The 14,834-nt window shown below is 40.0% G+C and overlaps 1 protein-coding gene across 2 annotated transcripts in view; it reads left to right on the forward strand.

The window, feature by feature from the left end:
- limk1a (LIM domain kinase 1a) overlaps positions 1–13,800 on the forward strand; it is a 68,671-nt gene extending 54,871 nt beyond the window's left edge. For both annotated transcript variants that reach the window (XM_060847892.1, XM_060847893.1), the window contains 4 exons: positions 3,607–3,778; positions 4,806–4,861; positions 6,604–6,761; positions 8,111–13,800. In XM_060847892.1, coding sequence (XP_060703875.1) covers positions 3,607–3,778; positions 4,806–4,861; positions 6,604–6,761; positions 8,111–8,261 — 537 coding nt within the window. In that variant the 3' untranslated portion in view covers positions 8,262–13,800. The remainder of the gene's footprint in view (positions 1–3,606; positions 3,779–4,805; positions 4,862–6,603; positions 6,762–8,110) is intronic.
- Positions 13,801–14,834: the final 1,034 nt, after the last annotated feature.

Below are 14,834 nucleotides of genomic sequence, written 5' to 3' on the forward strand. Positions count from 1 at the left end.
GGCAGGTGAAGATAGCATGGCCACCTCTTTCTCGATCTGCATGTCTGCTGGTTGGTCATCACTACTGATGTATCCCTGTCCTGACCTGTGAAAACGTAAGACCCCGTCTTAGGCCAATTTGTTGGAGAAAAATTGGAAACAATTGATTAGTTTGAAGCTGCTGAAAAGGAGAAAAATGGTTTGAATTTCAGATGTTTCACAAAATTATTTACAAAGAGTTAGCTTGGCTCTTGAAGGTTTTATTTTGTACTTTTGTGATAACATTGACATTTTGTGCAAATAATAATAATAATGTACTGAAAAAATAAGAAATGAGATGCTTCTCAGCCCCAAGACCAAAAAAAAGTCAAAGGAGAACATATTATGGTCAGTCACATTAGCTTCCGCTTGTTGCTCAATGTTACTTTCTGATCAGATAGTTTGCCAGTCACCAGTGCTTTTGAACAAAGTTCAGAAATGGTTCTGGCTTGCAATTATTTTCCAACTGCAAGAGGAGGTAGTCTGCTTCCTGTTCCACCGCCAAGTGAATCCCTCCGTGTGTGCCACCAGAAGTTAACGAGGGTGATGTTAGTTAAACTGAACTCTCCTCCATTCCATGCCCTCCCTACTTCCTGATTTTGAGTGACTATACGTTTGAAGCCTGGTCTGTCTTTAGTCCAGCTGCTTATAAGGAAAAAGTAGAAAAGATCTTAATTAATTAACTCTGCTGCTTGGCATATTTTAGTGGTCATCTTTTTTTAATACTGATTATTTTGCTTTTTAAGTTCAATTTATTGCTTTGAACTTTTTTCTTTACAAGTTGTTTTCTTCTTGTCTGAACATCTCTTATTAAATTTGTATCAAATGTTGTGCCAGACCAGATATCAGGCAGCTGTTGCTGGCTTTCCTGCTGAAAGAGAAAGAGATGTTCACAAAAAAAATCTGTTTTTGGTGGTCTGGGGGAAAATAAAGGGGTTATTGTTGCTCTAAAAGAAGTAAGAACTGCTAAGACATCTGCCAACATCTGTACAAAGAGAAACTGGTCAATGACTCTTTGTCAGATCCCATGCAGATCATAAACCAAAAGCATGGACTCTCTTTCTCCCTGTACAGATACTCCCTGGCCTGTGTAGTATTTCAGCATTTCTACGTGTTTCCAATTCCCAAAAGCTGCAATTATGTGAATATATAATCAGGAAAGCAGTGTTGGATATCCATGTCTGGTTAGTTTAAATTTAAAGTGAGAACATATTGCTCGCTCTGCGAACGAATTAGTCTCCTTTACAAGTCCACTCGTGTGGATAAAAATGGCCCATTACAGTCAGTGAACTAATGGGTGCTAAATTACTGGAAGGTTTTGTTGATTTTATACTTAAAAGTGAAACTAGGAGACGGCTGTCGGTCAGTTTGTCACTCTAATGTTGATATTCCTTTCTGTACTTGCTGTTCTTGTTTGTAATGCTCAAGGCTGAAGTCAGTTGGATGTTGCTGTTTGGTTATTTTGTTGAGCCAAGTTCAAAGAACTGGAGCTGTTTACATAAAATGAATGACCAAGTTGTGCAATTTTCTGACAAAGCTGTGGCTATAAAATATATCAAACTAAAACATCTGCTTCTGAAGGACTTTTTTTGTGAGTAGAGGCACAGAGTACAAAAATCATTAAGTTCTTCTTCAATGTATATGAAGTAGTTCAACATTTCTGCGACTGTGCCTCAATTCTGAGGCACAGAAAGGTGTGTAGGCTTTGTGAAGTGTTCAGGGATGACCTACTAGGTTGAGGGATTACAGAGTAGGGTTGTTCTCCTATTTCGGGGAATTTGATGGAAGTGTATAACTTAACGATTAGATTAAATAAACAGAAACTGTTTCCCATGGCTGACGGATCAATAATCAGATGCTCCAGATTTAACTTCGTTTAAATTGATTTGACAAAAGCGGGAGAGGTGACATAAGGAAAACCATTCCACAATGGTTAGGATTTGGCATGTGCTCTGTCTCTTGGATACAGATTAAATTAGTGTTTAAAAGGAAATTGGATGAATAACTGGAGGGGAAGGTAGGAGTGGAGATCCAAATGATTGAATTTGTTCTAGTTTTTTTTTTAAGACAGTCCGACGAATGCCTTCCTTCGGTGTTGCACTTGTCTATTCTCTAGGCCCTAACCTACATTGCAGAGGCACTTGGTAGAAGCTGCTTGGGACTCAAAGGATGAGGCATGGACTAAGGGGCACAGACACAGGAGATGCAGCAAAGGCGTGATATTTCTCCCCACACTGGCATCAAGGCCCTTTGAAATGGGGGTCTCTGTCTTTGGGGAGGGGGAACACTTTTCTTTCAAAAAAGAAGTACTTGCAGATGTAGCCTTTCAGCCCCTTGAGCGTTGCTTCGTCATTCAATAAGATCTTGGCCCAAGCCTGCATTCTTTTTCATGCTACTCCTCGGCCTTATCTCTATTTCATATATCACCTCTGTTCAAATACTTTTGTGATCCAGCCTCCACAACACACTCCGGGGTAAAGAATTCCAGACATTCCCTTCCATCTGGGCAAAGAAATAGCTTTGCATTTCAGCTCTAAATAAGGATCCCCTTATTCTGTAACTGTGACCAAAGTTTGAGATTCCTTTGATTAGTGGAAACACCTTCTCAACATCCACCCTGTCAAGTCCCTCAGAATCACATACATTTCAAAAGATCGGCCCTTATTTTTCCAAAGTGTAATGAATAAAAGTCTAACCTCTTCATAATTCCTCTCACTGAATCAGTCTCATTAGACACTTTTGAACTGCCTTCAATGAGAGTATATTCTTTCTTAAATACAGAGACCAAAGCTATACACAGTACTCCAGGCATGGCCTTGTCAACACCCTGAATGTTTGTATGACTTTGGGGCATTAGCAGTTAAAACTAGCAATGAGGGCTAAACTTCCATTTGTTGCCTTTAATTACTTGCTGCATCTGCATCTTAACTATGTTTTGGCACCTTAATCCCTTCACACTGTGCTTTCCTGATATCTCTCCCCATTTAGAAAACCTCCTTTTGATTCGTCCTACCAAAGTGCAAGATGTCACAATTTCCTTCGTTAAATTCCATCAGCCATATGCTTAGCTGCTGACTCATCCCTTCTATAATCACCTTGCAAATTGCTTCATCCTTTTCTAACATGACCTTCTACTTTTTTTTTGTATCATTAGCAGATTTGGATACATTACCCCCTGTCCCGCAAGTATGTTATATAATAGTAAATAATTGAGGTCATTGGACTGATCCTGTGGTACTTCACTAGTTACATTGTTTGAGGCTGAAAAAAACTGATTAATCCCGATTCTGTGTGTTGATCGATGCTCAATCTATTCTAGTACATTAATGACCGATGTTTCCTGCTTTGTCTCCCTTGACCAGGAGCATCACATTAGTGTTTCTTTAGTTTGCTGGACCATCCCAAAATCCAGTCAGTTCTGGAATATTTCAATGCCTCCATTATTTCGCGAGCCACTTCCTGTAAAGCCCTTGGATGCAGGTTGTCAGTCTTTGAGTTGTCTGTTTTCAGTCCAATTGGTTTCATCCCTCAGATGGTCTCTGTCAGACTGATGGGGAAAAAAAATGCACACTGTCTGTCTTGTTTCAGAATAACACCGTAGTAGTTGCTGATTTTGGACTGTCTAGACTAATGGTCGATGATAAAAAGCAGACAGACAATCAGTCACCGGGAAACCTATCCACCATGAGAAAGCCAGACAGAAAGAAGCGTTACACTGTGGTGGGAAATCCTTACTGGATGGCTCCAGAGATGATAAATGGTGAGCATAAAAATGGGGAACTGTCTCTTTCCACATTCTTTATTTCCTATCTTTTTATCCTTGGGTTGAAAGGGTTGTGAGATTACACCATGGAAGCCTCATTAGCATGCCCCATGATCTGTGAGCAAAGCAGTGAATTTCAATAAGCTAGTCTGTTGTGAAGGACATCATCTTACTCCAGTTACCTGCACGAATGAACACTTGCCAGCACAAGCCTGTATTTGATCAGGGTTGAGCTGATTAATTTTACCCTTGCTAGCACAGTGAAGCTGCTGCCGTGAACAAAAAGACAGAAATCGTACGTGGAGTTTGAGTCTGTTTGTGCAGCAGGTACTGGCTGGCTATATCCAACTACAACTGAATGAAAGCTTCCCACCCGTGTTTTAAAGTGAGCTCATGCTGTTCACAGCAGCTATTATTGCTGCACTTGCAGAGGTTATTTTAAGGATGTGGTAATGTTCTAGCCAGCTCAAAGGCTCAAAGAGAAATTCTCATCTGTCCTCTATCTGAGGTTACAGGTCACACATATGGTGTTCCAAGAGGTGAATTGTGGGGTAAATCTGCTGGGTTTTGTGTTATCCTCTATTAAAGAATCTTTGGAACTATGTATAATCCAGATTTCTGAGAAGCTTCTCCAGCATCTCATGAAACAAATGCAAATGTTTGGGCTTTGCTGTAATGCTTTTTGACCAGAGTATAGGAGGAATCCCAACATCTGTGTATGTATAAGTTGAGACTGAATAGCTGTCCAGTTCGTTTTATTCTACAATATTATATTAGAACCCATATGTACTTGTTGAAAATTGTCCAGTGTTCAGCAATACTCTTAGTACTCCATTCTGTTGTCAGTACTGATACTGCAGTTTGTACAGTGTTGCTCTGATCCTGAACAATTCTTGATTCCTGTTCTGATGCATGATCAAACTCAAATGCTCATTTCTCTTTTTGTGTTTGTTTTTCTCCCCCTTCCCAACAATATTTGGTTGATTCAGTCTCACCCGGTGCTTAACTTTTTTTTAATTCCCAGGGAAAAGCTACGATGAGAAAGTTGACATCTTTTCATTTGGGATTATGCTGTGTGAGGTAAGATGGAACATCTCTGGGCGGAGGGGGGGCACCCAACAACCCCACTGCCCCATGGCTGACCACTTTAACTCCTCATCCCACTCCACCAAGGACATGTAGGTCCAGGGCTGCCACCGCCACCAAAACCAATGACTGCCACCTGGTGACTGGAGGAAGAATGCCTTTTCTTCTGTCTTGGGCATCAATGTTGATTTCACTAGTTTCCATATGTCCGAAACAAACCCTCCAACTTGGCACTGCGCTCTTTGACCTGTCCATCTTCCTTTCTACATATCCACCCCATCCTTCGATCTGATCTATCACCATCAGCGCCCCCCCCACTTGCACTCACCTGCCTTCCCAACAACCCTGTCCCCCCAGCCCCTTTATTCTCTCCTCTATATTTCTGATGAAGGGTAAATTCAGAATGTTACATTCACCCTTCATTGTGATTGTTGCATTTAATTGTGTGTCACATTGTGTTGGGATATAGCAAGGTGATTGAGGGCTGAGATATCAGCCACAGACTGATAAATGCCACAAGCTTGGAGGAAGGATCTAGATCTTTAAGAACTTCCTCATTGAAATATAATTGCGCTTGAAGAGGGAGGAGATTTCCCTCAGGCAATTGAGAATAAAAGGAAAAAGCTCCAGCAAGTAAAAAGTTGTTAAGGTATGGTGTGGCCTTATTTCATATTACATGCTCTGGAATAAGATATTTGCAACTTTAAGTTGTTCACTGATTTGGCCATGTAAAAGAAACTAGGCTTTGAGATGGTACTGTCATGAAAAGCTCATACTAACACCGTTTGAGGAAAATCTCCCTTGTGCGCATGAATTTAATGGTTAACTCTCGCCTTAAATCATTCCTGAGTGTTCCTACTAGAGACTGATCTCAACCCACCACTATAGTTCTCATAAGCACAATATACTTAAACTGTTTCAACCAAGGTTTGGCAGAGTTTCAAAAACAGAAATTGCTGGGAAACTCATCAGATCTGGCAGCACTGGAGAGAAAACAGAGTTAATGGATTTTTGAGTCCAGTGACCCATCTTCAATACGGTGTTGCATTGAACTTTTGCAACCTCTGACATCTGATCGAACTCAGTGCTACTCATTTTTCTTTATTTTTTTTCTTCCACAATATTTGCTTGATTGAGTCTCACCTGGTATTTGTTGATTATTTTATGTTCAGAACATTGTTCTGAAGGAGGGTTACTGGACCCAAAATATCAATTGCTTTCTCTCCACGGTGCTGCCAGACCTGCTGAGTGTTTTCAGCAATTACTGTTTTTATTTCTGATTTTCAGCATCTGCAGTTCTTTTGTTTTAGAAAGGTTTCATCTATATTTGTACTACCAGCTTCCGACCAGTCAAGTAAATGAAGTACAGAGGACGTCATATGCACAAACTGTCACCAATGTGAACAGTCCTAGTGACTGCATTTAGACATAAATTATTCCTAAAATTGTACACCCCCAAACTGCAATTTTCTCTTGGCTGCACAAGATTTTAAGCCTTTAGAATTCTTTCATTTGCACAGGGTTAACATTAGGCCCAAAACTCAGTTACTCAGAGCTCCATTAGTCTTAGTTAGAGCTGTTAGAGACATAATCTGTAAACTAAGAGATTTGTGTGATGAAGCAGTGAGCACCATACCTGATATTGTGAACAATCTTGAGGGTGAGGCAGGGGCATTGTCACCTCGTTAAACTAATGTCAGCTTTCCTTATAACACGTTGTTTTGTTTGACTTCCAGCTGATTGGTAGAGTAAATGCAGACCCAGATTACCTGCCCAGGACAACAGATTTTGGATTGAATGTCCCTGTTTTCTTGGATCGATACTGTCCTGAGGAATGTCCAGCTGCCTTTTTCCCAATTGCCGTTATGTGCTGTGACTTGGATCCAGAAAAGAGGTGAGTCTGCCACAAGATTTCAGAGCAAGATTTGACATGGAAAGGCTAATACAAGAGGACACTACTGTAGATGCTGGAAATCTAAAATAAATGGATGAAACAGTGTTAGCTGACTGGGGATTTTCAGAATTTGGATGGGTTTCAGTGATACTGCCGATCAGTTGCTTGAGTTTGATTTGACTGTGAAGTTGCCTAAAAGGTCTTGTGCTGAAAATGTGTTGGTGGAAATGCGCAACAGATCAGGCAGCATCCAAGGAGCGGGAGAATCGACGTTTCAGGCATGAGCCCTTCTTCAGGAAGGCTCATGCCTGAAACGTCGATTCTCCTACTCCTTGGATGCTGCCTGACCTACTGTACTTTTCCAGCAACACATTTTCAACTCTGATCTCCAGCATCTGCAGTCCTCACTTTCTCCTAAAAGGCCTTGTGATCAGTACAAGGACATGTGCAGCATCTAATGAATAATATGGAACAGTATTCTGAACAGCAGTGCTACCCATAGGAATTTCTGGACAAGAAATCATCTAGTGTACCCTCTGCCATGTTGTTCGTAGAGTAACTGTAACCTGATTAATGATCAATATCGGTCCATTAATCTGCAACAGGTTCAGACCTGATAGTTGGGGTTTAAAAAAAGAAGCACAGTGGACTAATTTAATAATATTGGCTGTTGATGTGGTGTCTAAGCGTTGTTATTTCTGATTGCATGACTGCCTTGGTGTCTCTAAGCATTTAACATTAACATCATTAGTGCTGATATTTTTGGTGAGTTTTCTTTAATTTGATCAGTGGTATGAGTATTTTGGGCCAACAGCCTGTTTCTGTCTGGTAAATACATTACAATAAGGACACTGCACACTGGTGCAATGTTTGAGTAAAAAGTTTTTTTTAATATCTTTGGCTAGTTTTTATATTTGCATTAAGTACATAGCATTGTGGCAATGACGTTTTGCAAGAAGTATAGTTTTATTTTCTCATTTTGCTGTCTTTCACTGGATCATCCTTTCCCTCTAACCACCACTACAAATGGTTTCAAATTGATCATTCACCAGGTAATTTTGGGAGTGACCACTTGCATTTGAAGTCAGCAACTTCCAGGATATACATAATGATGCTAGGCAAGTTTGACATTTTTTTTCAAACCAATGCAGTTGGGTGGAGGGAAAAGAGGTTTGACAATCACCTTGGTGTTCAGTCAAGCTGGTGCTCCCCCTCTCCAGTGAGTGGGTAGATTTAAGTGTTTGTTGCTTCACTCAAGTCATATATTTCAACTCTACTACCTCAAGATCTAGAGAGCCCACTGTGCTGTCCATTATGCCATTCCTAATGCTGTTTTTTGTTTTCCATAGACCATCCTTTATGAAGCTGGAACAGTGGTTATTAGTTCTGAAACTGCATGTGGAGATGCATCTTGCTCTCACCTCTGACCTGGAACAGATCAATCATTCCTTCTTCCAGAACCATTCAAGAAGCAAAGAGAAGCTTCTGGAAGCCATGTGAGCTGGTCCAGCTGAACCATTACAGTGTAGTCTACAAGCATGCTGATGTTCAGCTAACCACCTTCACGTAATCTCCCATTTCATCAGCGTTCTGGGCACAATCAAACCTGCCAGTACTCCACTGTACTGTTCATAATCCTGCGGATAGACCCTTCTGCTTTAACATTTCACTGGACAAGACTCAACTCATGTAAATAGCTGGTCACCTCCAGTTGGATACAGGAAGGACATGACAGTTTATTGGGTATTGGTGTAAGTGGTTATGTCCACAATGATGCTCTTCTTAACTCAGTGCCCATGCACCTTACATGTGGTTTGTAGATAACTAAATGCCTGCAGTTAGTGGCAGGTAGGGTTCCTGCTCAAAGTCTGGATACAGACGAACCTTGCTTTGGTAATGTATGAAGGGCATTTGATTAGTGCTGTCCAGCTCCAAATAGGCTGCACCCTCAGTAGAAAATGCCTCCAACTTAGCAATGTCACTAGTACTGGCAGCACAGAGTGGTTGTATGATTTTAGAAAGTTTTTTTTATCTTTTTCAGTTGTTTGAGGTCGGGAGAATGGAGCAATTTTAGCCTACACCTGGCAAATTCTGCATCTGAGTTGAATGTGTGTGGTAGACAGCATGAACCGAAATGATAACTTTACATTCCAAGCACTAATGTCCCTTTTCTCAGTGAGCACAAAAGTAAAAACTGGTTTTATGTATCCAGTAGGAAAAGACAAATTATTTTATGTAGTTCATTCCAATTTGGATACTTCGGTGACATGAGAAATCACAGTTGCACCCCATCATGTTGACAAGCTCCTTGATCTGAGGGGAAGGTTCAGGGCTGGGGTCTCGCATTAATTCATTTTATCAGGGTTTATAGATGTGTGGCATGAATTGAAGTGCTGCTCATTTCTTTTAATGGAATGAGAAATCGGTTATTGGATTAAAAAAATTTCAAAATGACGCCACTATAATTTCAGGAGCTGCCAACATGGATTACTGTATTTGAATCAAACATTGTTTCTACTTCTTGAGAACTTGCTCAGATTGAGTCTCTTTTAGTCTGTCCATTTGTTTACTGTTCAGCATCTCTGGCCTCAACCAAAACGCCTTTACTTTTTTTTAACAGAAATATAAGGCCCCATTATCTGATATGCAAGCGCATGTGCAAGAACTATATTTGAACTATGCATTTATTTGGTGGCTCTCCAATTATTTTCAGGAGAGGTCTGTAGTAGCCCCCTTTCCTTTTCCTCATCAATCTGTAGCACACACTTAATTATTTATTGGTGTTGCACATTAATGTTGCTCCATGCATGTTTCCTGATTTGGACATTCCAGTTCCAGTCCTTTTTTTATTAGTGTGGAACATTCTTGACAATCTTAGTGATGAATTGTAAGATTTCCAAGATCTGCATTTTGAGTTGATGGCGAGTTAACAATTGTTTTAATCTTCTGGTTTTATTCTGAAACCCTCATCCCTTCTCTTCCCCTATCTCTCACCTGAGGTGACTATGTTGACCCCCCTTCCCCCATCCCCCCACTCATTTTGCCTTTTCTCTTTGAAGCACCTCAACACCACCTAACAGGATAACCCTTGTAAATATTGTGAAGTCAGATTCAAATAGACATAATATATAGAACCAAATCAATTCTTAATATCCAACATGCAATCACTGCTTTTCCTCAGGTCCCTAGATTTGGGTATTAATCCTTCAAAAACAGGGATGTAACAACTAAACTTCCAGTCCATTATGTTTCTTGGCAAACTTTCATCTGCTTCTTGCTCATTGTGTTATTGTGAACTCTAATTGGATGTGGACCTGAATCTCTGCAGAGCCAAATGCACAAACCTCAGACACAGAGGACTTTAGTATAATCATTGGGAAATTCTTTGGGACCCTTCCACAACTGAAAACACTGGCTGCTTGGCCAGGCCTTGCTTTTCTGCTCAAGCCTACTTGGGACAGGACCACCATCTGCAGCAAATTTGGTTTATGACGGCAATGGGATTGGTATGAGGCATTTTGATGGCTGCAACCACATAATCTGTAAACTAGGATGAACTCCATGGTGAAGTAAATAGTTTCTACCTCCAGTTTAAATCTGGTTTCAGGCCTAAAGGCCCTGCAGAAGAATGTATGATATCCTTCAAATATTTCCACAGGTGGTAACCCTCACTGCAACACCAGTGGTTGCCTAGTATCATCACATGCATGCACTTAACATTTCTCTTGTTTTAATTCCTCCTTGTTAATATTTCTGTTCTGTCATTTGCTTATTTGTCTTGTCAGACTCTTAAATACTTTTTATTTCACTTCTCTACATCACATTTACATCTGCATTATTGCAGATTGCATTTATTTGAACTTTCAGGCCAACTGGTTTTCTGCTTTTTCCCTCCCTCCCTCTTCTCTTCTGTTTGTATCCTGGTGTCTACTTTACATTAGTGAACAAAGAACACTCACTGTTACTGGTTGGTGCCAAGTGCACTCACTAGTCACTTTGGGCACAAGTCTGGAAGTTGAATTTCAAGATCTCAGTAATGTAATGTCCGATGCTCTTCCACCTTTTGGAACTTGGGTGTTCGCCAAATCCAAGGCTGAGGAGTTGAGCATTTTGTTTGCAGAAACTTTCATTGCAACTAAACTCTGATTCTGACTGCTCAAAACTGACCCGAGTAATGATTCCACTCTGACTCGTATGTGAATTGGGAAAAATGGTGTAAAAATTCAACTGAGCAAGACTGTTCTCTGCAGAGATTGGAATGAGACACATGGTGGGAGATGTATGTGGGGATCTTTACTTTGCATCTGGTCTATGTTGTACCTGACATGGTTGATAATGGACTACTGCTGGGGAGTGGAGGGGGAGAGGCTGTAAGCTTTACTTTGCATCAAGACTATCCTGTACCTGACACTTAAGCTGACATTTGGTTGCCAGTCTTCCATTCCAAGCACTAATAGCCCTTGTCCATTCCACATTACGTTGAAGATTCAGTGAGATTGAGTGAGTCTGACTCAGAATTCTAGTTTGTTTTTGATTCTTCAGCTAACTAAATGATTGCAGCATTGACTTTTCCATCTACTTTGTATACCATTAGCTGAGGACCTAAGTGTTAGTCAACTCTAGGCCACTCATCAGTAGGAAATGTTGGAACCTGTCTTTTATATCAGACAGGAACTGCTGAATATTAGGTTCTGTAATGTTAAGATTAATGAGCAGTTTAATTGTTAGTCTTTTATTTCTGCTCCTCCAGAACCCAACAGAGCAAAGAATTTTGAATATGACCATCCAAATCGCATCACATATATAAGGTTACTTCCTAAACATAAGACAGACTTTCAGATGCCGATGGACTTAGTCACATCACTGCTGAGTGGCACTGTCTGTTGACTTCAGAAAGATTTGCAGCTTGCATAAATTTAAAAGTGATTAGGGCTCAAGCCATAACCATATTTACTATGTAGATTGTACTGGAGAGTTGCCACTCTAGTTTTACAAGGCAAGAAAATATTGACATCTCTTGTCTGTAGGCTGACCTGTGATCTGTCAGCTGGTGTTTAGAAAATTAGCATTGCATATTCCATGCACTGCTGACTTAATGAAGATCTGTTACATCAATAACTAACTTATTTGAAATTTTCAAGTATCTCAGGATTCACGTCATTAAATATTTCACAGTTCAGTGACATGGGTGTACTGTGAGAAAGCTCTGGAACCTTTCAGTATAGCATCAGCTGCTTCACAAATGTGGGGGCTCCTGTGAGGAAAACATTTATAACTGTTCCTCTGATGCTTGGCCTTAAACATTTTGCACTTAGCAACAGCCCTTGTAATCAGGTGGCTGATTCTAATTATCATTATTGTAGCCATGCATCTGTCTGAGTGAAGTTTGAAGACAAATGTTGCGATATATACTGTGTAGATGGTAATATCCAAATCAACTGCTCTAAAAATATTCGCTAGTTTACAAATGTAGGTGAAAAACTGAAATTGTTAACTTTGTACATTAACAGTAAGGAACAGTGGGTTTTTGTTCTGACATTCTGATTTAAATATTTTAATTTTAATGGAGGCAGAGTTGCGATCATTAAGATAAATACAGTATGGGTATGGATAATGAACCATTTTGGACCAGTTTCATTTACTAGATCTATGCCTCATTACCTAGTCCAATGGAACTAAGCCAATGCATCAGTTTAGAATATTTCTTTTTGAAAGTCTTGTGATCATCAGTTGAAAACAGAGTCAAGATTGGCTATGTCCATCAAATAATTTGGCAGCAGTATCTACCTGGATTAGCAGACACTTGAGTGAACTAAAAGTTTGCCTGCCTCTGAGAATCTGCAGCCCAGAATGTCCTCAATGGGGAATGTTGGGGCAGGGGCAACTCAAAAGCATTACAGCTTACAAATGTACGTAAATTCAGCATCCATTGGATTACACAGTGTAATAGAGAACACTACAATCTCAAATCCTGTGCAGTTTAGTCCAAGCCCACTTGACCTTTTGTGAGCAGTTGAGTAAATAGCACTCCATAATGCAAACTTAGAGTCTCCAGAGTTTTCCAGTCAACTCCCATGGTTAGAATGTAGTATTAACTTTGAACGCAAACTGGATATTATGGATCAAAGTTAGTGAAAAGGGGCTAAAAATGAAGGGCAATCTTCAGTTACTTCAGAAACTAGTATACTTGAATATTGTACTTATTTAAATTACTGAAAAATTATTGTAAAAGTGGACAAACGTCTGGCACAGTCTACCACACAGACCAGGGGGTCAGTCCCTGATTTGTACTGAATCACTGGTTGGAAATTGATTGGCGTCAGTGCGTCTGGCTTGAAAATGGTGAAGAATTTGAACAGGACTCCTGCTCCTGAGTTCCATTCGGCATTTCCTGCTGCAAGGAGCTTATGTTTGGAACAAGTTTGAACTCCATTTCAGTGTCTTCCGTGATTTAAGTAGCCTGTTGGCATTCATTGCCTGCATATGTCTGAGGAATGACAGCCTGGACTTTTGGCAGATGTTGGTGCCTTCAGTAGTCAAGGTGCAAACTTCATTAACAGTAGAGGAATGCTTTCTGCTATTTGGTGCCAATTTTGCCTTTAAACTTCATGCAATAATATTGTTCAGTGCTGTGCTCAAAGGCACAACTTAATAATACAATAATTATGTGCAACGTTTATTCATTGTAAACTTGAGTGACACCAAAGCCTCTGCTGTCAGAGTGTACAGGAATAGGTGTGGCACTGAGAAACCTGCAGTGCAAGCTGAAGAAACTCACCCCACTAATCTGTGCCTTGTTTAGCCAGAGCTGTCAAGGACCAGTGGTTGGTTTATGTTGTTTACGTCAAAACTTGCATTTTCTATCATTAATTTATTGTTTCTGTGGATTCAGTCATTTCATTCCAGTGTTTAATTCCTAGTGTTTTATTTTGAAACTGTGAACATAGTGCACTTTACACGCACAGGAGGGTGACTATGACAGCAAATCTGTGAAGTATTGTAACAGGAAAATTGAATAAAACCAGCTTCATCTCAATGAGTAACTCTACCAGTCTCTTGCACACCATTTTTTTTAGTGTCATTTTTTTAGGTGCTTACTGCCAGACATCTTGTTCAATCTGCAGTGCCTCCTGTTGGAAATTGTGAGCATGAGTGAATTTGCAAATCTTAAATCTATTACCAAGAATGATTATTTGGAAGATCACTTCAGCCCTTATCTATAACCCGATAATTAACAAGCATGGAACTTTAGCTCTCAATGAGACAAAGAAGAAAATAATAAGCAAAGCCATATTCTCTGAAGGGTCTTGTTTGCTTTGGGCTGAGGCGCACACAGGATAGAGTAGAAGGAACTTCATTAAACCTAACAACGAGCCGTTACTTAACACTGACATGGGATATCCAAAGTGGAAAGTATTCTAGTCCTGGGCTTTAAATTTGGCTGTCCTATACTTGACCTGAATACACATTCTGCAAACTTTGCTTAGAAAGGTCCAGCAAAAAAAAGCCACAATGTAAACAAACAATGCAGACATATTCAGTTCCATCATTAATATTTAGCACATATGATTAAAGAGCATCCTCTGGTGGTGAAAAATGTAGGGGAATAGTTCCAAAATAGGATTGTAGTGTTCCTCCCACCTCCCCATTGAATTATTAGGAAATTTGTAAGTTAATATTCATTAATTCAGTTATTTATTCAATGATTAGAATTTTATAACAGCAGTAATCTTTTTTCAATTTTCAAAAAGTGGACATAACCACAATGCGGGTGGAATGAGATAAGATGCTTTACCATCAATAAAACAGTGACTATATTTTAAAGGTCATTTAATGTGGGAGGGGGGGAAATGATGATGAGGTAAGTTTGGTTTGTGTCACTCATATGAATTTTAGCCACGCTTTTGACAAGGTCCCACATGGGGAAATAACTGAGAAGGTCAAAGCGTATGGAATTCAGGGAAATTGTGACAGGTGGACCAGAAACTGGCTTAGGAACTGGACAAAGTGGCAGAAAGTTGTTTGAGTGATTTGGAGGCCAATGCCCATTAGGAGAAGAGACCAAGGGGGCCA

Source organism: Hemiscyllium ocellatum, chromosome 31 (genome assembly GCF_020745735.1).
Source record: "Hemiscyllium ocellatum isolate sHemOce1 chromosome 31, sHemOce1.pat.X.cur, whole genome shotgun sequence".
Lineage (NCBI taxonomy): Eukaryota > Metazoa > Chordata > Chondrichthyes > Orectolobiformes > Hemiscylliidae > Hemiscyllium > Hemiscyllium ocellatum.